At 36.1% G+C, this 27,195-nt stretch overlaps 3 protein-coding genes across 10 annotated transcripts in view; all 3 read right to left on the bottom strand.

Annotated features, from left to right (window-relative positions):
• Positions 1-8,824, bottom strand: part of LOC122696525 (UDP-glucuronosyltransferase 2B18-like) — a 29,313-nt gene extending 20,489 nt beyond the window's left edge. The window contains exons 1-3 of one of the 2 annotated variants that reach the window (XM_043906610.1): positions 8,060-8,824; positions 7,102-7,250; positions 343-474 (exon numbers count right to left, since the gene is read on the bottom strand). In XM_043906610.1, the coding sequence (XP_043762545.1) occupies positions 343-474; positions 7,102-7,250; positions 8,060-8,789 (1,011 nt within the window). In that variant the 5' untranslated portion in view covers positions 8,790-8,824. Of the gene's footprint in view, positions 1-342; positions 475-7,101; positions 7,251-7,845; positions 7,970-8,059 lie in introns of those variants that run through there. The other variant, XM_043906611.1, reaches the window with a different exon arrangement.
• LOC122696524 (UDP-glucuronosyltransferase 2B18-like) overlaps positions 1-19,227 on the bottom strand; it is a 76,533-nt gene extending 57,306 nt beyond the window's left edge. Inside the window, exon 1 of one of the 2 annotated variants that reach the window (XM_043906608.1) lies at positions 18,980-19,227. The gene's annotated coding sequence lies outside the window, so the exon portion shown is untranslated. The remainder of the gene's footprint in view (positions 1-18,979) is intronic. The other variant, XM_043906609.1, reaches the window with a different exon arrangement.
• A 3,953-nt stretch (positions 19,228-23,180) lies between these two features.
• LOC122696519 (UDP-glucuronosyltransferase 2B18-like) overlaps positions 23,181-27,195 on the bottom strand; it is a 46,851-nt gene continuing 42,836 nt past the window's right edge. For 5 of the 6 annotated variants that reach the window (XM_043906600.1, XM_043906598.1, XM_043906599.1 and 2 more), the window contains 2 exons: positions 26,724-26,943; positions 23,181-23,578 (listed from right to left, as the gene is read on the bottom strand). In XM_043906600.1, coding sequence (XP_043762535.1) covers positions 23,299-23,578; positions 26,724-26,943 — 500 coding nt within the window. In that variant the 3' untranslated portion in view covers positions 23,181-23,298. The remainder of the gene's footprint in view (positions 23,579-26,723; positions 26,944-27,195) is intronic. The other variant, XM_043906596.1, reaches the window with a different exon arrangement.

Genomic DNA, 27,195 nt, shown 5'->3' with positions numbered 1-27,195 from the left:
GGAAAAGGAACAAGTGACAAAACAGAATTTACTGGTTAATCTTCCTGCCCATGCTACCATTGTATTAATAACACCAAAAGTCACACTGTGTCTCTTAAATATCACTCTTTTTGATTACTATGTTGAATAATTAAAATTATCATGGATCAAAGGCACTCCCTGTACTGCAGTAGCACCTGCCCTGTATATTTTGGTATATATATATATATATATGTATAGATATGAGATAAATTGCTGCTATCATATTATTTACCTTTCTGATAGTAAATGTCTAAAATCAGATCTTTACAGAGTTTAACAGACTCATTAAATAGTTGTCCGTGATTAAGTTATTGTATCTACCTTTTGTGGAATTTGAGCGAGGGCTGATGCAATCACCTTGGCTCTGTCTTCTGACATGTTGCTGACCATTGACCCCAAAGAAAACACCACAATACCGTTTTCTCCAGAGCTCTGCACAAACTCTTCCATTTCCTGTGAAAAAAGAATTTGCTCCATCACAAAAGAGCAGCAGCATAGCATACATTATTGAAGGAATTGCTACAAGCAACTAAAGAGAGAAAATCAGAAATTGTCTCAAGATACTAGAGTAGTCATTTCTTACAATAATGTTGTGGTAAGATACACATGGCATAAAATTTGCTTTCTTAATTGTTCCTAAGTGTATAGTATATTAGTGTTAAGTATACTCACATTGTGCAACGAATCTCCAGAACTTTTTCATCGGACAAGACTGAAAGTCTATGATCATTAAGAAACTCTACTTTCCTCTTTCTCCAGCCTTTGGCATGTTTCATTCTCCTATGTTTGTATAAGTGAGATTAGTCTGGATACTTTGTATAAGTTGAATTGTACAGTATTTGTCTTTTTCTGACTAGTTATTTTCCCTTAATGTAAGGTTCATTGATGTTGTGACATGTGTCAGAATTTCCTTTTAAAGGTGAGTAATATTCCATTGTTTGTATATATGACATTTTGTTTATTGCTTCCTCTGTTGATGGACATTTGGGTTGCTTCAACCTCTTGACTCCTTTGAATAGAGCTTTTATGCATATGTTGTACAGATATCTCATTGGGATCCTAATTTCAATTATTTTGGATATAAACCCAGGAAAGGAATTGCTGAGCTCTATGCATAGACAGGTTTTATGTTAGAAAGTGCACATTATTCTTATGACATACTATACAGTTAGCTAATAGAGTGATTTCCCTCCTTCACCCACCCCACTCTCTCAATTCTCTTGAACATGTTAACTTCACCTCTTGGACTTTGGTCAGTTGTGTTAATAAATATTCAGCAATAAAAAATCATTAAAAATTTTTTTTGGGGGAACTTCATATTATTTTTTTAAATGTTCCCTTTTTTTAAAAAAAAAGTATTTTTCGTCCTTGAGATCCTGGGAAAGGAATGGGTGATATGAGGTCAAATTCTTCCATTATATGTATTTGTTCAAATGTGTTTCTGTATAAGCAGGAAATAAGATAGAGCCAGTACTCAGTAGTGACAAGGAGATACTATTAAGCTATATTATCCTCAGACTCTTCATTAATCATGATGTTAATTACTAACAAAGATTCTTGGAGGGAAGTTACTTGCAGGATTCAACTCCCTTTGGTTCTTTGTTGTTATAATTCTACTAAATCATTTATTTATTCCAGACAGGCTTTTTGAGAATTATTTTAGGTTATTATTTAGGTTATTATTTTATTTATTCATTAATATTTCACTTCCTGACTATGAGCACTATGAAAAAAAAATATGATCCTAATCACTTTATGTCATTCATTCAGCTCTGTAATGCTATCCTTCACCTTAAACTTTGTCATGATTTCCAAACTCTCCGTCTAAATTACTAACTACTGACTTGAGGAGTCAATTATTATAGCTTGGATGTTCTATGAAATAGTTCTGTGAGTTCTGTTTATAATCCGAAGTTACTCTTGTATAGTTACTTACTTGAGCTACCATACTGCTGTGTGTCTTTACATATCATACCTTTGTCCTGAACTTATATAATGAATGTCACAGATGCATGTGCTATGTCTAACTGCAGTGAAGGACCTTCAGCATGACTTCAATGAGTCCCCCTGGGGGCATCTGCTCCAAAGAGGAAGAGGTGTCCAGGGCTTTCTGCAGCACAGGTCTGGTCAGCTTTTGAGTAATTCACTTCTACCTAAATAAAGCTCCTGGTGAATCCGTATTTGCCTGGAATTGTTTCTGAATTATTTTGCTTTGTGTTCCTTGAGCCTTTCTGATTAAAAAGAAGTTACTTTTTATACTAGAATAATTCCACATTTCAAATGGCATCCCACCCCAATATTCCTGCCTGGAAAATCCCATCGACAGAGGAGACTGGCTGGCTATAGTTCACAGGGTCACAAAGAGTCAGACATGACTGGGCATGTATGAATATTCACTACTCTGTACCTTAGATCTCTAGTACTTATTTACTAAGAAATGCAAATTTGTATCCTTAAACAACATTTCTCCTGTTCTCCCACCTCTCAGTCCTGGCAACCACCATATTACTCTCTGTTTTTACAAGTTCAGCATTTTTAGATTTCATATACAAGTGACATCTTACAGTATTTGTCCTTCTGTGTCTTGTCAAAAAGATAAACAAAATTGAAAACCTTTAGTTGGACTAATCAAGAAAAAAAGTGACTTAAATAAACAAGATTAGAAATGAAATGGGGACATCACAACTGATACTGAAAAAATACATAGGATTCTGAGACTACCATGAATAATTATAAGCTAAGAAATTATTAATACATATATGAGAAGAGTGGAGAACTTCTTAGAAACAAAACCTACCAAGACTGAATCAGGAAGAAGTAGAAAATCTGAACACTCCTAATAAGTAAAGAAATTGAATTGGTAATCAATAACCTATCAACACACAAAAGCCCAGGACCTGATGGCTTCACTGACATATTCTATGAAATATTATAGAAAAATTCATGCCAGTTCTTAAAAAAAAAATCTTTAAAAATTAAAGAGGAATGTAGGAACATTTCCAAGCCCATCCTACAAGGCCATCATCATGATCATGATACCAAATAGATAAGGAAATTACAAGAAGATAAAACTAAAGTCAATATCCAGACTGAGTATTGGTGCAAAAATTCTTAACAAATATCAACAAGCCAAATTCAAGAGCACATTAAAAGAATTATATAATAATATCAAGTGAGATTTATTTCTGTGATGCAAGGATAAATAGAATGAAGTATGAAATAACATGATTATCTCAATAGATGTCCATAAAACATTTGACAGGGTATGACATTCTTTCATGATGAAACCCTCAACATATAGGGTATAGAAGGAACATACCTCAGTGTAATAAAGAACATATATGACAAACCCAAAGCTAACGTTATACTCAACAGTGAACACTTGAAAGCTTTTTCTCTAATCAGAAACAAAATAAGGATGCCTAGTCCCACACTGATTCAATATATTAGTAGAAGCTCTAGCTAGAGCAACTAGGTGAGACAAAGAAATAAAAGACATCCTAAATAGAAAGGAAGAATTAAGATTTTTATTTTTCGCAGAAGACATGATTTTTTTTTGTACAGAGAATCTCACAGATTCAACAACAACAACAAAAAAAACCTGAACTAATCAACAAATTCAGTAAAGTTGCAAGATATTAAATCACTATATAGAATTCAACTTCATTACTGTGTACTAATAATGAAACATCTGAAAAAAAACTATCCATTTCCAATAGCATCAAAAGCAAGAAAATAACTAAAAATGAATTTAATCAGTGAAGTGAAAGATCTGTACCGTGATAACTATAAGAAGTTTTAAGAAATAGAAGAAAACACAAATAAATGGAAAGTCATCTTGTGATGTGGACCAGAAGACTAATACTGTTAAAATGTTGACATTAGCAAAAGCCAAAAGAATTACACCTTGAAATTTCATATTTAATATAAAGTTTCAATATTTCAAATAATAGTGTACTTGCCCCAAAATAGACACATAGACCATGGAACAGCATACAGGGTTCAACTACGATTCAACACGGGAGCAAGGGATACTACAATATCCATTGTGGAAATATTAGTCACTTCTTTCTTTTCTGAGAAAACTGGATAAATATATATATATATATATATATATATATATATATATATATATATATATATATATATAAAGAGACCTCTATCTTATACCATCACAAAAACAACTCAAAGTGAATCAATGAATTAAACATAAGACCAGATACCATAACATCCCTAAAAGAAAATATAAGGATGAAACTCCTTGGCACTGATCTTGAAAATGATGTTTTCTATATGACATCAAGACAACAACAACAACAACAAAAAATCACAAGTGGGACTACATCAAGCTTAAAAGCTTCTGCACAGCCAAAGAAATAATCTACAAGATGAAAATGCGATCTACAGAATGGAAGAAAAGTTTTGTAACCACATATTGAATGAGGGGATAAGATCCAGAATATATACACAACTCATACAGCAAAATTCAATGAAAGAATGGGCAGTTGAACAAATAGACACTTTAGAAAGAAGATTTCCAAATGATCACCAGGTATAGGAGAAGATACTCAACATCAGTAATCATCAGGGAAATGTATTTCAAAATCACAATCAGATATTATCAGATATTACCTCACCCCTGTTAGAAAGTCTATAACCAAGAAGAAAAAAGTGTTGTGAGAATGTGGAGAAAAGTGAAAGCTTGTACACTCTCAGTGGGAATGTAAATTGGTTTAGCCCTTATGGAACATAAAATGAAAGATCTTAAAACTATTAAAGATACATCTATTGTATGATCTGGCAATTCTACTTCCAGGTATATGGTCAAAGGAAAGAAAAACAGTATAGTGAAGAGGTATATGTGCTCCCATGTTGACTGCAACATTATTCACAATTAGCTAGGGAAAAAACTTAAGTGCCCACCAATGGATGAATTATTTAAAGATGTTTCATAGATACACACAGACATACACACACACAGACAGACAGACATGCTCAGAATGGAATGTTATTCACCCACGAGAAAGAAGGAAATCCTTCCGTTTTTGACAACATGGGTGGACCTTGAAGACATTATGCTAAAATTTGTGTTTTCATTTTAATCTTTACTCTATTCCTATAATCAAATATACACTATGATATACATCCTGAAATTTGTAAATCTAGTTTATGCTTTTTTAACCTTCAAGAAAACTGTGAAAATATTATATTTGGTATTTTCCAAGTAAATATTTTATTATATCTGATTTAGTATAATTTAGCATTGTTTGGGCTTTCCTAGTGACTCAGATGGTAAACAATCTGCCTGGAGTGCAGGAAAGCAGGATTTGATCCCTGGGTCAGGAAGATCTCCTGGAAAAGGGAATAACTACCCACTCCAGTATTCTTGCCTGGAGAATCCTGTGGACAGAGGAGCCTGGAGGACTACAGTTCATAGTGTCACAAAAAGTCAGAGATGACTGAAGTGACTTAGCAGCAGCAGCATTTAATGTCTACATTTTTAATGTTAGGAATTTTAAGGTTTTGGCGATCAGATGAAGAAGATGAAATACTAAAGTATTTTTATAAATTTTAAGGCTTTTCACCAGTGCACTAGCTAAAATAAATGCCTTTTCCCAGCAATATAAATGTATATGAGTGTATATATAAATATGTTTTTATTCCCACCCCAGAAATTTATTTAAATTTGTTTAAAGTAAACCATCCTGATTTATGTCAATGTATGGCAAAACCCACCACAGTAATGTAAATATCCTCCAATTAAAATATATTAATTAATTTAAAATAAAGAAAAAAATGAGTTAATGTGATATCTCTGGGAACACCATACTCTAGTTTTCACTCATTATTGTCTGTATCTAGCAACAGTCTGTTAAATGGTCTCTTCCTACTGTTAACCATTTACAATCCAACCCAGTGACTACGTCTTGCTTTTTATTTTTACGTTATATATGACTATCTCTTTCTCAGGGCTTTTGTCATAGCTCAGTCAGTAAAGAATCTGCCTGCAATGCAGGAGACCCGGGCTTGATTCTTGGGTTGGAAAGATCCTCTGGAGAAGGAAATGGCAACCTGCTCCAGTATTCACACTTGGAGAATCCCATGGAGAGAGGAGCCTGGCAGTCTACAGTCCATGGAATTGAAAGAGTCAGACACGACTTAAAGACTAAACCACCACCACCATCTCTTTCTCTCTTAATCCTTTCAATATTCTTCCCAATGCCCCTACTAGATGTTTCAAATCTTTATAATTATCTGTTTGCAACTTACCTCATCAGCATCATCTTCTTTTTATTCAGCCTTTTCCTATCTAGACTAAACTTGGACTTTTTGGCAACTGTCATAACTACTCCACCTACCTTTCTTTTTATCTTCTTCCAACTGAGCTATGAGGGAAGCCTGTATCTTCTTTCAACCCTGCCCTAATCCTTCTGTTTATCCCTGAGCATCCTTCAGATCTCATAATTTTCTATGAATCAGAGATCCTTTCTATGATGCATGCTGAATATTTCTTTAACACTCTGGTCTTTCCATATTATAACACTTTTTACAATTTGATTGTGTTCTGTCAGTACAGGTGGACTGTCAGGTGGTAGAAACTGTGCCTACACCATTTGTCTATGTTCATACTCACTTCTGGAATATGCTATATACAAAATTATCCTATAATAATTATAATACAATAGTAATGTAACATATTATAGTGAGATGAGATGGTTGGATGGCATCACCAGATGATAATAAAACTATTATTTTATTTATATAAAATATAATTTTTATGTAAAAGTATAATATGTGTTCTTTAATGAATGATGCTTCTCTATGTGTTGAATAATGAAGTTGTATTTAATTGATGTATTATTAAAGTGTCCAATGTACTCTAGGGAGTTTATTCTGTAATGATAATGAAATTCAGATAGCTGTGTTGATATAGAAATACATCACTTTCTGGGTGGAAGGTCACTTTATCCAGGTTCCCACATCTGACTACCTGTAATCAAACATTCCAAAGAAAGAATACAGAATGATTCCTATTGAAAACACAACATTCACAAAGAACAGCAAGGAGGAGTAGGTGACCTTAGGCAGGGGCTTGGCAGGCTTGCAGTGGAGGCCTCCAACAAATTCAACATTTGGGAGTAGTGGACGAGGAAATGAAAAGTCCCAGTAAGTTCGAATGAGCCACATTTCAGCTTTCCCCATGGTCTCTGATAAGGTAGTAGGTCTTCCTGAAAGTAAAAAGAAAACCAACAAATGTTTGATCAAATGAGACTATTGTCATGTGTGTACATTAGATAATTTTTGTAAAACAACTTTGGATGTTGTGGCCAAAGTTGTTTTAATGTGACTGTTGTTTGATAAATATATAGCATAGCATAGTATAAGATAATAAAATAGATCTAGAATACATCTGTTTTTACACAAGAAGAAAGAATTTCTAAAAGCTAACTGGATATTTGTACTACAAATATGTGTATAACTCTCAATGTACATGTCTTCATTTATCGAGACAGTTTATGAGATTCCTAAAGACTTTAAATTAAAAGAAGAATTTTGTAATTTGGATAGTCACTTGCAGAAGTCCTAGGTACTTCAATTTGTGGTAAGTGACTTCCTGGTATCTGATACTAGTAATGTGCTTTACCCTACCCTATAATTGAAGTGTTTGCATAATATTTGTTAGATTGAGGGTCATTTTATATTTTTATTTCACTGTTTCACTTATTTGAGGTAAATTTTTGTGAATTTATATTTATACAAACTCAACTTCCAAGGCACTAGGAAAAATAGGACTTAATGAAACCAACTAAAAACATGACTTACCTAGTTGTTTGTTGCTAACTGGTAACTGACTCTTTCCAACTCCGTGGACAATAGCCCAAAAGGCTTCTCTGTCCATGGGATTTCCCAGGCAAAAACACTGGAATGGAATGACATTTCCTTTTCCAAGTGATCTTCCTGACCAAAGGATTGAACCTGTGTCTCCTGCATTGGCAGTAGATTCTTTACCACTGAGCTATCAGGAAGCCCAACTTACCTAGTGCTTCACTGTAAAACTGATTCCACTTTTTCTCATTGTATGTCTGGAAGAAAAGGTCAAAATAAAGTGTATATAACATATTTTTGATTCTCTCCATGAATGTCATGTGATCACTTAATTCTGAAAACATAACAGGTACATAAGATGGTGGGAATGGAAGTCTTCCACTATTCTTTTCAATTATATGGCCAGGTGAGGTGTGATGACTGTACACGAATGGTATTTTAAGTAATTCAGCCAGCAGTTCACCACAGGGTCCAACGGCATCTGCAATAAGGATATCAAACCTTGATTCCTCTAGTTTTGTCATTAATTTCTTGTTGGAAACAGCGTCTTTACACATAGTTATAGCAGTATCAAAAAATCCCCAAAATAAACTTTTCACTGTTGAAAAATAGGACCAAAAGGAATCTTTCGCCACATTCATCCATTTCTCAAGAAGACGTTCTATAAAATTCTCATAATCACTTTTTGTGAAAGATACAGGGAAAGTCTCAAAGTTCATAGTCGATGGTTTGCTGGAATTAGTAATAGTGGAAGCTGAAGATATCAGAACAGTCACTTCATGACCCCTTGTGACAAGTTCATCCAGAATTGTCTTTATATTCAGCCAGTGACTAAATTCCACTGGCCACACCAGCACCTTTCCACAACTCCCAATGCTAAAGTAGCAAGTCAGCTGTAGCAGCAGCAGAAGTGAGAGCCTTTTTATAGACATCTTGCTCATATGTAGTACTTTTTAAATAATTACTGTAAACTTTTGCTATTGCTCAGGCTTATATCCAGAAGAAATCAACCAGAAGTTAAATTATAACCCCTATTCCTTAAAAAAGTAGATTACATGAATAGTCAGCAGATGTGGAAATCCAGAGAAGGCAAAGTGCAGAACACTTCAAGATGATACAGTGTGTTTAGTATTGATTTGTCAGTGCTGTCGCCCATCTTGTACACACACATCAATTATATTTTGTGAGAAAGACGACTAGTGTAAAATAGCAAGTGAGAGACTCTTGTGTCTGCAGTCGCTGTGACACAGAATTAGAGATAAGGTGACATCAACAAGATGGAGGGTTATGAGGTCACAACAATTGTGTCCCTCAGAGAAACAGCAAAAACAGTAAATGACCAACTGCAAACCAATGTAAATTATTTTGGGAAAGTTCTGGGCTAAAATGAAAAAGCAGCAGAAATCCTGCAGTCTGCAAAGACTGAGGATGTGTGTTCTGATTTTTTGAGTGTAATGCATCAATACTAAAGATATCAATGAAATTTGACTGGTCAATTGTATAATTTATGATCACTATTGCCATATAGATTTTTTTGTCTGAACGATCTGCCTACTGATGACAGTGAGGAGTTAAAGCAGAAGGAGACAACAGAGGATGAAATGGTTGGGTAGCATCAGTGACTCAATGGACATGAGCTTGAGCAAACGCTGGGAGATGGTGAAGGACAGGGAAGCCTGGTGTGCTGTGGTCCATCAGGCGATGTTATCAGGTTGATCAGCAAATACTGGAAAACCCACCATAGGAACCCCATGGTAGATGGCCTCATAAGTGCCGTTGATTCCACCGTGAGTTATAAAGCCTTTGGTTTTTGGATGACCTAGCATTGAGTGACTTTCAGTAAAATTGTTAATTATAATTCAGAATAAAATGAGAAATGGCCATTATAAAGCACTGTAAAAAGCAGTGTATTTTAAAGATAACAGATGGTTACATACAGGAAACTGCATTTAAATTGCTTTCAGACTCACAGCCAGAAAGTCCTGTCTGCTGGAGAGATAAGTGAAGACTTCATGAAAGAAGTGCTTTGTCACTTGAACTTCACAAGTGAATTCAAGATTGGTAGATGAACTTCTTAAAGAACTCTCTGCATAAAGAAACCACATATGCATAAAAGGGGGCATTCAGAAATATATTCTCTTAAAGATTAAGGAAGTCATTTAATCTGATGAGAATGGTGTCAAGGTCACAGAAAGGGTAATTGTAGTGGCAGTGGAAGCAAAGAAAGGAGAATCTTCATTTTATTAAGAAATATGCTACCAGTTCATGAAAATGATTGTGGATTTTTTTTTTTTTTTTGTAGAAAATGGAGAGTCACTGGTAATAAAGAAGAAGCTGTTATTTATCAATAGCATTTAAAATGCTCCTACACAGGAGAACCAATAGGTGTAAGGAAAGAATTCAGAGGTAGAACAATAACTCATTAAGCTATTCACTGTTAGAAGCAATTACAGGCAAAATGAAGATATTTAATTCTGGGCATAAGGGACATGACCAGGTAGAATACAGTGCCAACTATGATATATTTTCCTTCTCCCCTCTATTGTTGGGAGTAAAAACACAGAAGTAAAGTTTTCTTTCTGAATGTTTTAATAATAAACAGTTGATAAGTTTGTTTCTTATTGAAGTACTATCATTCTGCTCAGCTGTTAATCGTGTTTTTAGCATTTCTTCTGCCAATATTTACCAAGAAGTTCATTCTGGGTTATACAGACGAGTGTTGGGTCCTAAAGTGTCTGGTTTTTTGCCATCATATCTCCATAGAATCTGTTAAGGTAAGAAAAATACCTTATACTTGAGTTTAAATTTATAGCATTAGAACTCAAGAGGTTGAAAGATAACTAATTAAATGTCTTTCATATTGCTTGTAAGGAAAAAAGGATGCATGATCTTAAGCAAGGATAACTACTAACACATTGACATCAAGAGGAATACTTACATTTTACATACTTATTACTATATTCAATCATCTATGGAATATAATCATGACTATTCACACATGATCGCATAGACAAATGATGTTTTCATTGTCAAATTCAGATATTTAAAACGTTATTACATGGTCTTTATTCTAAAGCAAAATGACATTGGGAAATTTCTAATAACTGACATACTTTATTTCTTTATTTTATTTTTTTCTAATTTTCTTAACTTTTATACCCCTTCAATCCTAAACCCTCAGAGGTTTAAAGATGTCATTGACAAAAATTCAGAATTCACAAGTTTTACAAAATTTAAGTTTATTATCTATTTTATAATTTTATTTTTTATACTAGTCCTAAATTTCAAAATTGATATTTACTGGCTTCTGTTATAGAAGAGAGTTATATATCCACTCATTAATATATATTTTGATATACATCTTTTACATTTTTTGATATACAAGATAAATACATGTGTAATCAGCCACTGTTTCCAAATTGGGAAAGGAGTACGTCAAGGCTGTATATTGTCAGCCTGCTTATTTAACATATATGCAGAGTTATTGCCAGGATAAATATCAGTTACCTCAGATATGCAGATGACACCTCCCTTATGGCAGAAAGTGAGGAAGAACTCAAGAGCTTCTTGATGAAAGTGAAAGAGATGAGTGAAAAAACTTGGCTTAAAACTCAACATTCAAAAAACTAAAATCATGGCATCTGGTCCCATCACTTCATGACAATTCGATGGGGAAACAGTGGAAACAGGGAGAGACGTTACATTTTTGGGCTCCAAAATCACTGCAGATGGTGATAACAGCCCTGAAATTAAAAGATATTTGCTCCTTGAAAGAAAAACTATGACCAACTTAGACAGCATATCAAAAAGCAGAGACATGGTATATACCGTGTTCATGGATTGGAAGAATCAATGTTGTGAAAATGAGTATATTACCTAAAGCAATCTATAGATTCAATGCAATCCCTATCAAGCTACCAACGTTATTCTTCGCAGAGCTAGAATAAATAATTTCACAATTTGTATGGAAACACAAAAAACCTCGAATAGCCAAAGCAATCTTGAGAAAGCAGAATGGAACTGGAGGAATCAACCTGCCTGACTTCAGGCTCTACTACAAAGCCATAGTCATCAAGAAAGTATGATACTGGCACAAAGACAGAAATATAAATCAATGGAACAGAATAGAAAGCCCAGAGATAAATCCACATACCGATGGACACCTTATCTTCTACAAAGGAGGCAAGAATATACAAAGAAGAAAAGACAACCTCTTTAACAAGTGGTGCTGGGAAAACTGGTCAACCACTTGTAAAAGAATGAAACTAGAACACTTTCTAACACGATGCACAAAAATAAACTCAAAATGGATTAAAGATCTAAATGTAAGACCAGAAACTATAAAACTCCTAGAGGAGAACATAGGCAAAATCACATAATAAATCAGACATAAATCACAGCAAGATTCTCTATGACCCACCTCCCAGAATATTGGAAAAAAAGCAAAAATAAACAATTGGGACTTAGCTAAACTTGAAAGCTTTTGCACAGCAAAGGAAACTATAAACAAAGTGAAAAGACAGCCTTCAGAATGGGAAAAAATAATAGCAAATGAAGCAACAGACAAAGAATTAATCTCAAAAATATACAAGCAACTCCTGCAGCGCAATTCCAGAAAAATAAATGATCCAATCAAAAAATAGGCCAAAGAACTAAACAGACATTTCTCCAAAGAAGACATACATATGGCTAACAAACACTTGAATAGATGCTCAACATCACTCATTATTAGAGAAATGCAAATTAAAACCACAGTGAGGTACCATCTCACTCTAGTCAGAATAGCTGCTATTCAAAAGTCTACAACAATAAATGCTGGAGAGGGTGTGGAGAAAAGGGAAGCCTCTTACACTGTTGGTGGGAATGTAAACTAGTACAGCCACTATGGAGAACAGTGTGGAGATTCCTTAAAGAAATTGGAAGTAGGACTGCCATATGACCCAGCAATCCCACCCCTGGGCATACACACCGAGGAAACCAGAACCAAAAGAGACACGTGTACCCCCAATGTTCATCGCAGCACTGTTTATAATAGCCAGGACATGGAAGCAACCTAGATGCCCATTAATGGACGACTGGATAAGAAAGTTGTGGTATATATACAAAATGGAATATTCCTCAGCCATTAAAAAGGATACATTTGAATCAGTTCTAATGAGCTGGATGAAACTGGAGCCCATTCTACAGAGTGGAGTAAATCAGAAAGGAAAACACCAAAACAGTATACTAACATATACATATGGAATTTAGAAAGATGGTAATGTTAACCCTATATGCAAGACAGAAAAAGAGACACAGATATATAGAACAGACTTTTGGGACTCTGTGGGAGAAGGCGAGGGTTGGATGATCTGAGAGAATAGCATTGAAACATGTATATTATCAATTGTGAAACAGATCACCAGTCCAGGTTTGATGCATGAACAAGTGCTCAGGGCTGGTACACTAGGATGACCCAGAGGGATGGGATGGGGAGGTAGGTGGGAGGGGGATTCAGGATGGGGAACACATGTATATCCATGGCTGATTCATATCACTGTATGGCAAAAACCTCTACAATATTGTAAAGTAATTAGCTTCCAACTAATATAAATAAATGAAAAAGAAATAAAATAAAAAGCAGGGACATTACTTTGCTGACAGAAGTCCGTTTAGTCAAAGCTATGGTTTTTCCAGTAGTCATGTATAGATGTGAGAGTTGAACTATAAAGAAAGCTGAACACCAAAGAACTGATGCTTTTGAACTGTGGTGTTGGAGAAGACTCTTGAGAGTCCCTTGGACTGCAAGGAGATCAAACCAGTCAATCCTAAAGGAAACCAGTCCTGAATATTCATTGGAAGGACTGATGTTGAAGCTGAAACTCCAATACTTTGGCCACCTGATGTGAAGAACTGGTTCATTGGAAAAGACCCTTATGCTATTGATGATATGATTGAAGGCAGGAGGAGAAGGGGACAGCAGAAGATGAGATGGCTAGATGGCATCACTGACTTGATGGACATGAGTTTGAGCAAGCTCTGGGAGTTGATGATGGAGAAGGACGCCTGGCCTGCTGCAGTCCATGGAGTCACAAAGAGTCAGACATGACTGAGTGACTGAACTGAACTGAACTGAACTGAATCAGCCACTTAAAAGAAATCAATCTTATTTATAATTTATTAGTAATAAGTTAATTAAGGCTACTTGAAAAGTATAGCTTCTTAGATTAAAAATTGCAAAACATTACTTACAAGAAAAAAACAATTAGTAATTTTTGATATGAATCAATAATGTTTCAACTTTCTTAGTTTGGAAATAGTTTACATTTAAAAGGAAGACTTTTTTCTTTTTTTGTAATTTATAATTATCATAAAGGCTGTTGAAAAAGTTCCACCTTTGTGATAATAAAATTGATTGAGCTGACCATGAACTCATTAACAATGAACCACGAAGGAGTGACAGTGGCAATCATGTAGTTCCTATACCCAGTACAAAAGTAAGGTATGGATTTTGGAATTCCCAATCAATTCTCATACATTGGATTATAATTTATAGTGTTTAACCTCTATTTGCTCTGGGAGTGTAAGGTAATTCTATCAGCAAAGAAACAACATAGGTTATTAGGAGAAGATTACAATATCAGATAGCAAATTATAAAAGTGTTCCAAAACATCCAAAGACTCCAGGGGAATTTTATGTATTAGAAAATAAGGTACCAATCTATTTGATGGAGAAAGAGGCTGCTGAATCTTTTCCATGCCAGTTTCCTTATGCTTGATTCCTTCTTACAGTCCCTCTCCCTCCTCAAGCAGGAGGAGCAATGTGACAGGTTAGAAGCAGAGTACATTAAAGGCCAGACCTTACAATGCACAGGGTTTACTTAAGGGTAGGATCCCATCTTCTCTTTGATCTTCCTGATTCAGACTTTGGTAGGACCAAGTCACCAGGGAGGCTGATGTTTCTCTTTCTCTAAGTCACTGTGTCTGGATGGGATCTGGAGGTCTCCTGGGGAGCCCTGACCATCCTTTCTCTGAAGAGCACCCTGCAAAGCACACTGATAGGGCTACTTTAAAATTTAGGGGAAATGAAAGGGGCCAGGATTATCTAGCAAGCGCAATCTGCATGATGCATTCCAGACTTTTATCACTATTGCATAATGTCCTTGTGCTACTGCATTTACTGTTAAAAATTAACTCTTGAGAACATTTGTATGTTTACTGTGTCCTCAAGAGTCCTTCAATGAGAAGGAACAAATGACAAAGCAGAATTTGATGGTTTATCTTCCTGCCCACAATCCCATTATAATATGAAAATTCATACTGTTTCTCTTAAATATTTTCCATTTTGATAATGTTAATCCAAAGTATTGTTAATAAAAGATACTCTAAACTACTGTAGCACTTGCCATATATATTTTGGTTTTTATAAATATTTGAGATAAGCTGTATATTGCCACTAGCTTATTTAGCTTATATGCAGAGTACATCAGGAGAAACACTGGGCTGGAAGAAGCAGAAGCTGGAATCAAGATTCCCTGGAGAAATGTCAGTAACCTCAGATATGCAGATGACACCACCATTATGGAAGAAAGTGAAGAGGAACTAAAAAGCCCTCTGATGAAAGTGAAAGAGGAGAGTGAAAAAGTTGGCTTTAAGCTCAACATTCAGAAGACTAAGATCATGGCATCTGGTCCCATCACTTCATGGCAGATAGATGGGGAAACAGTGGAAACAGTGGCTGACTTTATTTTGGGGGGCTCCAAAATCACTGCAGATGGTGGTTGCAGCCATGAAATTAAAAGCTGCTTTCTCCTTGCAAGGAAATTGATGACCAACCTAGACAGAATATTAAAAAGCAAATACATTACATGGCCAACAAACATCAATCTAGTCAAGGCTATGGTTTTTCCAGTGGTTATGTATGTATGTGAGAGTTGGAATGTGAAGAAAGCTGAGTGCTGAATAATCGAGGCTTTTGAACTGTGGTGTTGGAGAAGACTCTTGAGAGTTCCTTGGACTGCAAGGAGATTCAACCAGTCCATCCTAAAGGAGACCAGTCCTGGGTATTCATTGGTAGGACAGATGCTGAGGCTGAAACTCCAGTACTTTGGGCACCTCATGAGAAGAGTTGACTCATTGGAAAAGACCCTGATGCTGAGAGGGATTCGGGGCAGGAGGAGAAGGGAACAACAGAGGATGAGATGGCTGAATGGCATCACCTGCTCGATGGACATGAGCTTGGATGAAGTCCGGGAGTTGGTGATTGATAGGGAGGCCTGGAGTGCTGCGATTCATGGGGTTGCAAAGAGTCGGACACGACTGAGCGACTGAACTGAACTGAGATAAGTTGGAGCTATCATAGTAGTTTACCTTTCTTGCAGAAATTGTAATCACACCTTTTATATTACTTAAGTGATTCATTAAATATTTTTCCACTATTAAATTACTTTACTTACCTTTTGTGAAATCTGGGCATGTTTGCTTCCTGTTGAAGTACTATCACTCTGCTCAGCTGTTAATCATGTTTTTAGCATTTGTTTTGTCAATATTTGCCAAGAAGGTAATTCTGGGGGTTCAGTGATACAGACGAGTATTGGCTCCTAAGGTGTCTAGTTTTTTTGCCATCGTATCTCCATAGAGCCTGTTAGGGTACCACAAATACCTTACTCAATGAGTTTAAAGTTATAGCATTAGAATTCAAAAGAGATTAAAAAATAACGAGTTAAATGTCTTCCACATGGCATGTAAGGAAGAAAGGATTAATGATCTTAAGCAATGATAACTACTAATGCATTGACATTAGTAGGAATACCTACATTTTACATACTTATTACTATATTCAATCAGCTATGGAGTATAATCATGACCATTCACACATAATGGCATAGACAAATGATGGTTTATTGCCAAATTCAGATATTTTAAAAAGTTTCTAGATGGTCTTTATTCCAAAGCAAAAAGACAGTGGGAAATTTCTAATAACTGACATACTTTATTTTTTTCTAATTTTTTAAAATTATACATCCCTTAAATCTTCAGCCCTCAGAGTTGTGTACACGTCACTGACAAAAATTCAGAATTCACAAGTTTTACAAAGCTTACGCTGATTATATATTTTACAATTTTATATTTTATACTAGTCCTCATTTTCAAAATTGACATTTACTGGCTTATGTTATAGAAGAGAGCTATATATATCCACTCATTAATATATATATATTTTGATATGCATGTTTTACATCTTTTGATATACAAGGAAAATACATGTGTAATCAGCCACTGTTTCCAAATCAGGAAAGGAGTACGGCAAGGCTGTATATTGTCACCCTGCTTATTTAACTTATATGCAGAGTACATCATGCAAAATGCCAGGCTGAATGAAGCACAAGCTGGAATCAAGATTGCCAGGAGAATATCAACAACCTCAAATATGCAGATGACACCTCCCTTATGACAGAAAGTGAAGAAGAACCAAAAAGCCTCTTGATGAGTGAAAGAGGTCAGTGAAAATTTGGCTTAAAACTCGACACTCAGAAAACTAAGATCATGTCATCCGGTTCCATCACTTCATGGCAAATAGATGGGGAAACAACGGAAACAAGGAGAGACTTTACTTTTTTGGTCTCCAAAATCACTGCAGATGGTGACTGAAGCCATGAAATTAAAAGACACTTGCCCCTTGGGAGAAAAGCTATGACCAACCTAGACAGCATATTAAAAAGCAGAGATGTTACTCTGCCAACAAAGGTCTATCTAGTCAAAGCTATTGTTTTTAGGAGTCATGATTGGATGTGAGAGTTGGACTGTAAGAAAGCTGAACACCAAAGAATTGATGCTTTTGAACTGTGGTGTTGTAGAAGAATCTTGAGAGTCCCTTGGACTGCAAGGAGATTCAACCAGTCCATCCTAAAGGAGATCAGTTCTGGGTGTTCATTGGAAGGACTGAAGTTCAAGCCGAAACTCCAATACTTTGGCCCCCTGATGTGAAGAACTGATTCATTGGAAAAGAACCTCATGCTAGAAACGATTGAAGACAGAAGAAGGGGATGGCAGAGGATGAGATGGTTAGATGGCATCACCGACTTGATGGACATGAATTTGAGCCAGCTCCGGGAGTTGGTGATGGAGAAGGAGCCTGGCATGCTGCAGTCATGGGGTCGCAAAGAGTCAGACATGACTGAGCGACTGAACTGAACTGAACTGAATCAGCCACTTAAGAGAAATAAATTTTATATATAACTTATTAGTAATAAATTAATAAAGGCTACCTGAAAAGTATGAGCTTCCCTGGTGGCTCAGAGGTTAAAGCGTTTGCCTCCAATGTGGGAGACCTGGGCTCGATCCCTGGGTTGGGAAGATCCCCTGGAGAAGGAAATGGTAACCCACTCCAGTATTCTTGCCTGGAGAATCCCATGGACAGAGGAGCCTGGTAGGCTACAGTCCACGGTGTTGCAAAGAGTCAGACATGACTGAGCGGCTTCACTTCACTTCACTTCACCTGAAAAGTATAGCTTCTTAGATTACAAATTGTAAAGCATTACCTACAAGAAAAAAAACAATTAGTAATTTTTGATATGAATCAATAGTGTTTCAACTTTCCTGGTTTGGATATAGTTCACATTTATAAAGGAAGACTTTTTTTTTTTGCAATTTATAAGTGTCAATAAGGCTGTTGAGAAAGCTCCACCTTTGTGATAATAAAATTGATTAAGCTGACCATGAACTCATTAACAATGAACTACGAAGGAGTGACAGTGGCAATCATGTAGTTCCTATACCCAGTACAAAAGTAAGGTATGGATTTTGGAATTCCCAATCAATTCTCATACATTGGATTATAATTTATAGTGTTTAACCTCTATTTGCTCTGGGAATGTAAAGTAACTCTATGAGCAAAGAAACAGCATAGGTTATTAGGAGAAGATTACAATATCAGATAGCAAATTATAAAAGTGTTCCAAAACATCCAAAGACTCCAGGGGAATTTTATGTATTAGAAAATAAGGTACCAATCTATTTGATGGAGAAAGAGGCTGCTGAATCTTTTCCATGCCAGTTTCCTTATGCTTGATTCCTTCTTACAGTCCCTCTCCCTCCTCAAGCAGGAGGAGCAATGTGACAGGATAGAAGCAGAGTACATTAAAGGCCAGACCTTCCAATGCACAGGGTTTACTTAAGGGCAGGATCCCATCTTCACTTCGATCTTCCTGATTCAGACTTCGGCAGGACCAAGTCACCAGGGAGGCTGATGTTTCTCTTTCTCTAAGTCACTGTGTCTGGATGGGATCTGGAGGTCTCCTGGGGAGCCCTGACCATCCTTTCTCTGAAGAGCACCCTGCAAAGCACACTGATAGGGCTACTTTAAAATTTAGGGGAAATGAAAGGGGCCAGGATTATCTAGCAAGCGCAATCTGCATGATGCATTCCAGACTTTTATCACTATTGCATAATGTCCTTGTGCTACTGCACTTGCTGTTAAAATTTAACTCCTGAGAATATTTGTATGTTTACTGTGTCCTCAAGAGTCCTTCAATGAGAAGGAACAAATGACAAAGCAGAATTTGGTGGTTTATCTTCCTGCCCACAATCCCAATATAATATGAAAATTCATACTGTTTCTCTTAAATATTTTCCATTTTGATAATGTTAATCCAAAGTATTGTTGATAAAAGATACTCTAAACTACTGTCAGTCAGTCAGTGTTGCGGTCCAGTTCAGTTCAGTTCGGTTCAGTCTCTCAGTCGTGTCTCTCTCAGTCTCTCAGTCATTGGAACCCCATGAATTGCAGCTCGCCAGTTGGTCCGTCACCAACTCCCAGAGTTTACCCAAAGTCATGTCCATCGAGTCTTTGATGCCATCCAGCCATCTCATCCTCTGTCATCCCCTTCTCTTCCTGCCCCCAATCCCTCCCAGCATCATGGTCTTTTCCGATGAGTCTATTCTTCGCATGAGGTGGCCAAAGTATTGGGGTTTCAGCCTCAGCATCAGTCCTTCCAATGAACACTCAGCACTGATCTCCTTTAAGATGGATTGATTGGATCTCCCTGCACTCCAGGGGACTCTCAAGAGTCTTCATCAACACCCCAGTTCAAAAGGATCAGTTCTTTGGTGCTCAGCTTTCTTCACATTCCAACTCTCACATCCATACATGACCCCTGGAAAAAACATAGCCTCGATTAGATGGACCTTTGTTGGCAAAGTAACATCTCTGCTTTTTAATATGATATCTAGGTTGGTCATAACTTTCCTTCCAAGGAGTAGGTGTCTTTTAATGACCATCTACAGTGATTTTGGAGCCCCCAAAAATAAAGTCAGCCACTGTTTCCACTGTTTCCCCATCTATTTCCCATGAAGTGATGGGACTGGATGCCATGATCTTAGTCTTCTGAATGTTGAGCTCTAAGCCAACTTTTTCACTCTCCTCTTTCACTTTCATCAAGAGACTCTTTAGTTCTTCTTCAGCTTCTGCTATAAGGGTGCTGTCATCTGCATATCTGAGGTTATTGGTAATTCTCCCAGCAATCTTGATTCCAGCTTGTGCTTCATTCAGCCCAGGGTTTCTCATGATGTACTCCTCTTATAAGTTATATAAGCAGGGTGACAATATACAGCCTTGACGTACTCCTTTTCCTATTTGGAACCAGTCTGTTGTTCCATGTCCAGTTCTAACTGTTGCTTTTTGACCCGCATACAAGTTTCTTAAGAGGCAGGTCAGGTGGTCTGGTGTTCCCATTTGTTGAAGAATTTCCCGTAGTTTATTGTGATCCACACAGTCAAAGGCCTTGGCATAGTCAATAAAGCAGAAATAGATGTTTTTCTGGAACTCTCTTGCTTTTTAATGATCCAGCAGGTGTTGGCAATTTGATCTCTGGTTCCTTTGCCTTTTCTAAAACCACCTTGAACATCCGGAAGTTATTGGATATTCAATGCATTCTAAAGATCGTTTCCTCTGTGGTGTACAAATTTACATTTATTTACACAACATATGTTTAATTTTATTTCCAAAGACGTGTCTCATGCTTATTTTTTTTAGAATTTCTCAAACTTTTTATTTGTTTGGTAATGTGACATGGAGAGTATTTAACAATATTGCCCATAATTACCTGTTTTCTTTCATGGCTGTATAACTCATACCTATGTTGTAGATAAATGTGTTCACAAATTGATAGCCATTTAAGTGCTAGTGGGAATATTCAGTATGTAATTATGAACATGTGCAAGTCTTTCTGCATGACAGATAATATAAAACAATGTGCATAAATTTTATTTAAATGGTATTTCCATATTATACTCCCTTAAAATTAGTCCTACCAGTTTACTTGTTCTACAAATTATTTGTAGGAGTATTACTTGTTGACAATTTCAATTTCCCAGAGTTTCCATGTCACCTTTTACATATCATTGGCCACTTCACTTCTGTGAATTTGCTGTTCATACTTTTCATTTATTTTCATATTGGACTGCTAGACTTTTCATTGGCGATTTGTAGTCTTTCTTATTGCACAGTGACTACCAACCCTTTGTCTATTAAAAGTGCCACCACGTAGATTTGAGGAAAACTGCGTAATCCTATACGTTTGATTTAAAAACATTTTCTACTATGGAAACATATGGTTCTACCTTCTTACTTTTCTGTTAGTTCTACTTTTCTTTAAGTATATGCCAATTACCTAGGTGTGTTCTATATGGTAAAATTTCCTATAATTCCCTGAACATCAATGTTTCTTTTTTAAAATAAATTATGCCTAAGGCTGATGAATGTTTTTTATATGTTGTGGATGATGATCCCGTTGACCAACAAGACAAGACTCATTCCATCACCTGGATATTTTGACTATAAACTGCTTTCCTAATGTATAGTTTTCATCAGTACCTTCAGATTGTTTCATTTGATTCACCAATTTTTTACAAAATTTATGTGATTTTTGTATTGTGCTCATTGTTTCTGATTATTTCAGTCATAGTGGACCTAGGTTAAAAGAAAATAGTATCTATAATATTTTCTGTCATGATAAAGGATTGAATGTTCACATGTAAGTGTTATGAGAAGGATGACCAGTAGCTTCCTGAGGAAAGAGACAAAAGAATGATAAATGCTGATCTAAAGTGTGGTTATGGTATAACATAATGTGAAAGTGAAAGTTGCTCAGTCATGTCCAACTCTTTTAGACCCCATGGACTGTAGCCTACCAGGCTCCTCTGTCCATGGAATTCTCCAGGCCAGAGTACTGGCCTGCTGGTGGCTGTTTCCTTCTCCAGGGGATCTTCCCAGTGTGGTATCGAACCCAGGTCTCCCTTGTTGCAGGCGGATTCTTTACCATCTGAGCCACCAGGGGAGCCCAAGAATACTGGAGTGGGTAGCCTATCCCTTCTCCAGGGGAATCTTCTCAATCCAGGAATCAAACTGGGACCTCCTGCATTGCAGGTGGTTTCTTTACCAGCTGAGCTACCAGGGAAGCCCATATTATAATATAATAGCAAATAATTCAGTCTATGTTCAAGAAACCCATTGAATTTTTCATCATATCTGCAAGTAAGTGGTGCTGTGTCTTGAATTGTAAAAATATACATAGATTTAGCTATGTATATCGATATAGATAAAATCATAAATATAATCAGGTAGCTTTGGAGAGAATGAAAATTCAAAAGTCCCTTTAGAGTTCAGGCTATAATTTTCCTAACATACAGTTGAGAACTTATATCCATTAGCAAAGGCTGATTATGGGAGTCAAAATAATAGGTGAATAAATGGTGGATGACAAAAAGAGAATTAGGTCATGAAATTAAAGATTTTTGCAAATATCTCAATTTTATAAAAGGAAGCATGTAGCAGTTGCTATACTTCTAATTCCACAAACACTCCAAAGGCAAATGAGTTTAACTGGATGAAGGCAAGTGTCTTGCCATGCCTTTAGGTAAAAAGTGATGTTGAGGCTAGATGCACAATAAAAATGAAGAACTATTAGTGGTCTCACAAATAAAAGTAAAGGGTGAATCTTGCAAAAGAATTCCAATTATTGAACAATTTCTATAGCAAGGAAAAGCTATAATTTATACAGAAATGAAGACAAAATTCTGAATATCTACAAAGTAATATTGATACTATGAATAGACTTTCATTGTTCTTGTTTCTACACTCAACATGTGAAAAACCGTTAAATTCAATCATATCTTTTTAGTACAACTTTTGCATTAAAATAATAAATTTCAATACATACCCACATAGTTTTATGGAGGAGTTCTATTTATGAGGCAGAACTGTTAGAGCAGCAGAACCAAACCTTTTAGGTCCCTGGTTTTGTGGAAGACAAATTTTCCATGGACTGGGGTAGGAAGCAATGGTTTTGGGACGATTCAAGCACATTACATTTATTGCTCACTTTATTTCTATTATTGCATCAGCTCGACCTCAGATCATCAGGCATTAGATCTCAGAGGTTGGGGACCCCTGCGCTGAGGTCTCAGATACAGTTAGTCTCTTTTCCCCTTCTTTCCTCTCTTAGTGAACTTCCAGCAACAAAACAGAAAACATTTTGTGATGACAAACATGGCAGTTGCCACACAGGCCAGCAGGAACCCGATGACATCCAAAGAGTGGTACTGGAACCAGGTGAGGTCATGGATAGCTGGCCTCAAGTGCTTGGCTCCTTTGTGGCGCATGACAAACTCGATCCAGAAGACTGCTCTGTCCAAGGGCTTCATCGGCTGATCATGTTGAATGGCTGATAATCTCATCACATTCTCTTTGTAGCTGAAGGAAAATCAAACAGTGATCATTTATGGAATGAACTATAATAGGTAAATATGTGAAATTTTCTTGCAGATGGTAACACAGAGTGCAACACAGAGTGGAAGAAAAATAGATAATTTTTTCCAAGGTGATTATTGAGATATTAGCTTAAGGGCTAGGATTTCTTAAATGCATAGCATTTCAAGCTACAAAGAAAAGAAAGAAAATGGGAGAGAACAAGATTGTACATTCTGAAGAATGGAATGAGCCATCCCAAAGGGAAATAAAAGAAAAGAAATTCGTAATATGTTTGTCCAAAATTTGAATTGTCTCATAAAGAATTGTTAATAGACCTGGTAGATGTATTTCAAAACGTTATAATCCAGATATAGCAGGTAAATCAGTGATGAGGTTTGGAGACATGTCCAGACAGGGCTGATCTTACATTAGTGAAGTGGTGGTTGAAAGTGTGGAAGTAGATTGAGTCAGTTTGATTCCTGACTCTTACTTTGTTGGCTGCTTTTTTATTCGTTCTGTTCCTCAGATTTAAAAAAAGAATTTTTTTATTAACGTTTTAAAACTTTTTTTATTTTTTAAACTTTTAATTTTACCTCGGAGTGCTCAATCATGATAGAACCTGTTTCTCAGTTTTTCATTGTTATATAAAATGGCTAGGGATAGTACCTTATCTAATTATTTTGAGAATATTTTACTGATTCTTAGAGGCATGCCTAGCATGCAGTAGACACTCAGTAAATATTTACTAGTATTGTTGTTCTGGTTCTTGTTCTAGAAACTCTGGAGAAGGCTCAACATTTCACTCTCAGGCATTGCAGACACACTTGTTTCTACTGTTGAAATGCTGGCAGACTAATAGACAAGAAAGAAGAATAAAGAGATATAGCTCATGAACTTTAAATCACAAAGTACTGTATCATGGCAATGTAGTAATAACAATGGAAGTAACTTTTCTCCCTTTTCTGTCAAAAACACAGGATGAGAACTGGGTTTTTGAGAAGACTACAGTAATCCTAGAAATATATTTTTAATACAATAGGAATAGACTACAATAAAGAAGTTACTTAATATGTGTAAAGTAACACTGTTTTACTAAATACAACATGTAGCATATCATGAACATTCAGTACATCTTCATTTTTGACACCAACACTACACTATTAAAAATTCAAAAGATATATAAATACTAGAGATATGTACATTTCCATAAAAACAGCAAATGATAGAGTTGTTTCTTTTAAAAAAAGAAAAAAAATTGCTTTTCATGCTGCTCACTTAGGACAATAGCTGTGCCAAAATTAAATTTAAATAACACTGCTTATGAAACACAAAATGCATTTTGCTGTCATTACTGACACACTCTCAAAATGTTTTATTTACAAAGTCATTATGATTAAAAAAAGGGGAATATATACATCATATTTGTGATATTAATATAATTGTGTCATTGAAATTCATGTATATCCTGAAGTGATTTGGAAATCAAATATTTCTGTTTTCAGAAAATGTGGCTTTGAAATAGGGATATCCCAACATAACTATCTATTCCAAATAAGACAAAAACAAGCACAAATAAAAAACTCTGAATAAACTTAAATTTATAAGCTGTATCTACATAGTTGTAGTTGAGTAAATTAGAGAATTCTAGTTGTTTACCATTTATCAATGATGGGATCAAAATATTATTACAGACTAGCAGATAGCGGAGAAGGCAATGGCAACCCAATCCAGGACTCTTGCCTGAAAAATCCCATGGATGGAGGAGCCCGGTAGGCTGCAGTCCATGGGGTCGCCAAGAGTCGGACACGATTGAGCGACCTTACTTTCACTTTTCACTTTCATGCATTGGAGAAGGAAATGGCAACCCACTTCAGTGTTCTTGCCTGGAGAATCCATGGACTGGGAAGCCTGGTGGGCTGCCGTCTGTGGAGTCCCACAGAGTCGGACACGACTGGAGCGACTCAGCAGCAGCAGCAACAGCAGCAGCAGATATAGAGAACAATCTATTGGTTACCAGATTTGGGGGAGTAGAATCACATGGGTGGGGGAGTAGGAGGCAAAACTACTGGGAATAATATAAGCTCAAGGAGGTGCTGCAAAACACCGGGAATTTAACCGCTATTTGCTAATTACTTTAAATGGAAAATAACCTTTAGAAATTGTGTAGCATTTTTTAAAAAAAGGAATATCCCAAATATGGGCTTCCCTGGTGGCTCAGATGTAAAGAATCTGCCTGCAATGCAGAGACCTGGTTTGATACCTGGGTCAGCAAGATCCTCTGGAGAAGGGAATGGCTACCTACTCCCATGTTCTTGCCTGGAAAATTCCATGGACTGAGGAGTCTGGTGGGATACAGTCCATGGGGTCCCAAAGAATCGAACACAGCTGAGAAACCAACACTTTCACTTTTTCACGTCAGCATACTCCTCCCAAGTCAATTACATTTAGATTTTATAATTCTTCCAAACAAGACAAAATGACCACAGTAAAAAAAAAAAAAAAAAAACCCAAGAATATACCCACCTTTATAAATAGTATATACATAGTTGAAACTGGGTAATTAGAAAGTTATAACTGTTTGTCATTTATCAGAGATGGAGTCAAAGTATTAGCATAGAAAACTTGGAAAATATTAAATGTAATCAGAATTTGAAATGGATTAATGGATTATTTCATGGTACTTATGAAAATAAACCATATTTTAAGAGTTTAAAACCTTTGAGAAGTTCACATGCTGAAAGAGAGTAAAGTGGGCAGATGAGGATCCACAGCATTCATGGTTCCCTATAGTAACTGTTCTCAGTGCTTCTTAATCCTTCTATTACCATTTCAGTAGTTCTTCGCATTCTAATGATTAAGTTTTTCAAAATTTCTCCACTATCTTTAAACCACTGACAAACCTTTTCCATAAAACCATGAAAAAATCTTAATGTGACACTCACAACCTGTTATTATTGTCTGTTTTCAAAGCATTGAGCAAATCTTACACCTCATTGTGCTTATGTTAAGACTCATGGCTGCCTCCCTGATCTTCAGATGAGAACTTCTCTAGAAAGAGTAGCTAGTAAAAAAAAATATATATATATATATATATATATATATATATATATATATAGATATAATGAACTGAACTGAACTATGTACTCACGAAGGATTATTAATGACTTCCTTCAATGCGTTGAGCAAATCACTTGTTGACATTGTTTCGAAATCCAACCTGACAGCTGTTCCCTTGGCTTTCATTCGAGCAATGTTATCATCTTGATCATCAAACAAAGGAGTGCCCACCATAGGGATCCCGTGATAGATGGCCTCATAAACGCCATTGCTTCCACCATGAGTTATAAAGGCTTTGGTTTTTGGATGGCCTAGGATTGAGTGGATTTTAGTAAAATTATTAATTATAACAGAATAAAATGAGAAGTGTTTATTATAAGGCACTGGAAGAAGCACTATCTTTAAGATAACAGATTATTATGTATATGAAAGTGTTTTTAACTTGCTTTCAGAACTCAGAGAAGAAACGGCTATGTCTGCTGAAGGGGTAAATGAAGACTTTGTGAAAGAGGCACTGAGTCACTTGAACGTCACAAATGAATCCAGGTTTGGCAGGTGAACAA

Source organism: Cervus elaphus, chromosome 6 (assembly GCF_910594005.1).
Source record: "Cervus elaphus chromosome 6, mCerEla1.1, whole genome shotgun sequence".
NCBI lineage: Eukaryota > Metazoa > Chordata > Mammalia > Artiodactyla > Cervidae > Cervus > Cervus elaphus.
The sequence above is the reverse complement of the archived record's forward strand: the minus strand, read 5'-3'. Positions and strand labels throughout refer to the sequence as shown.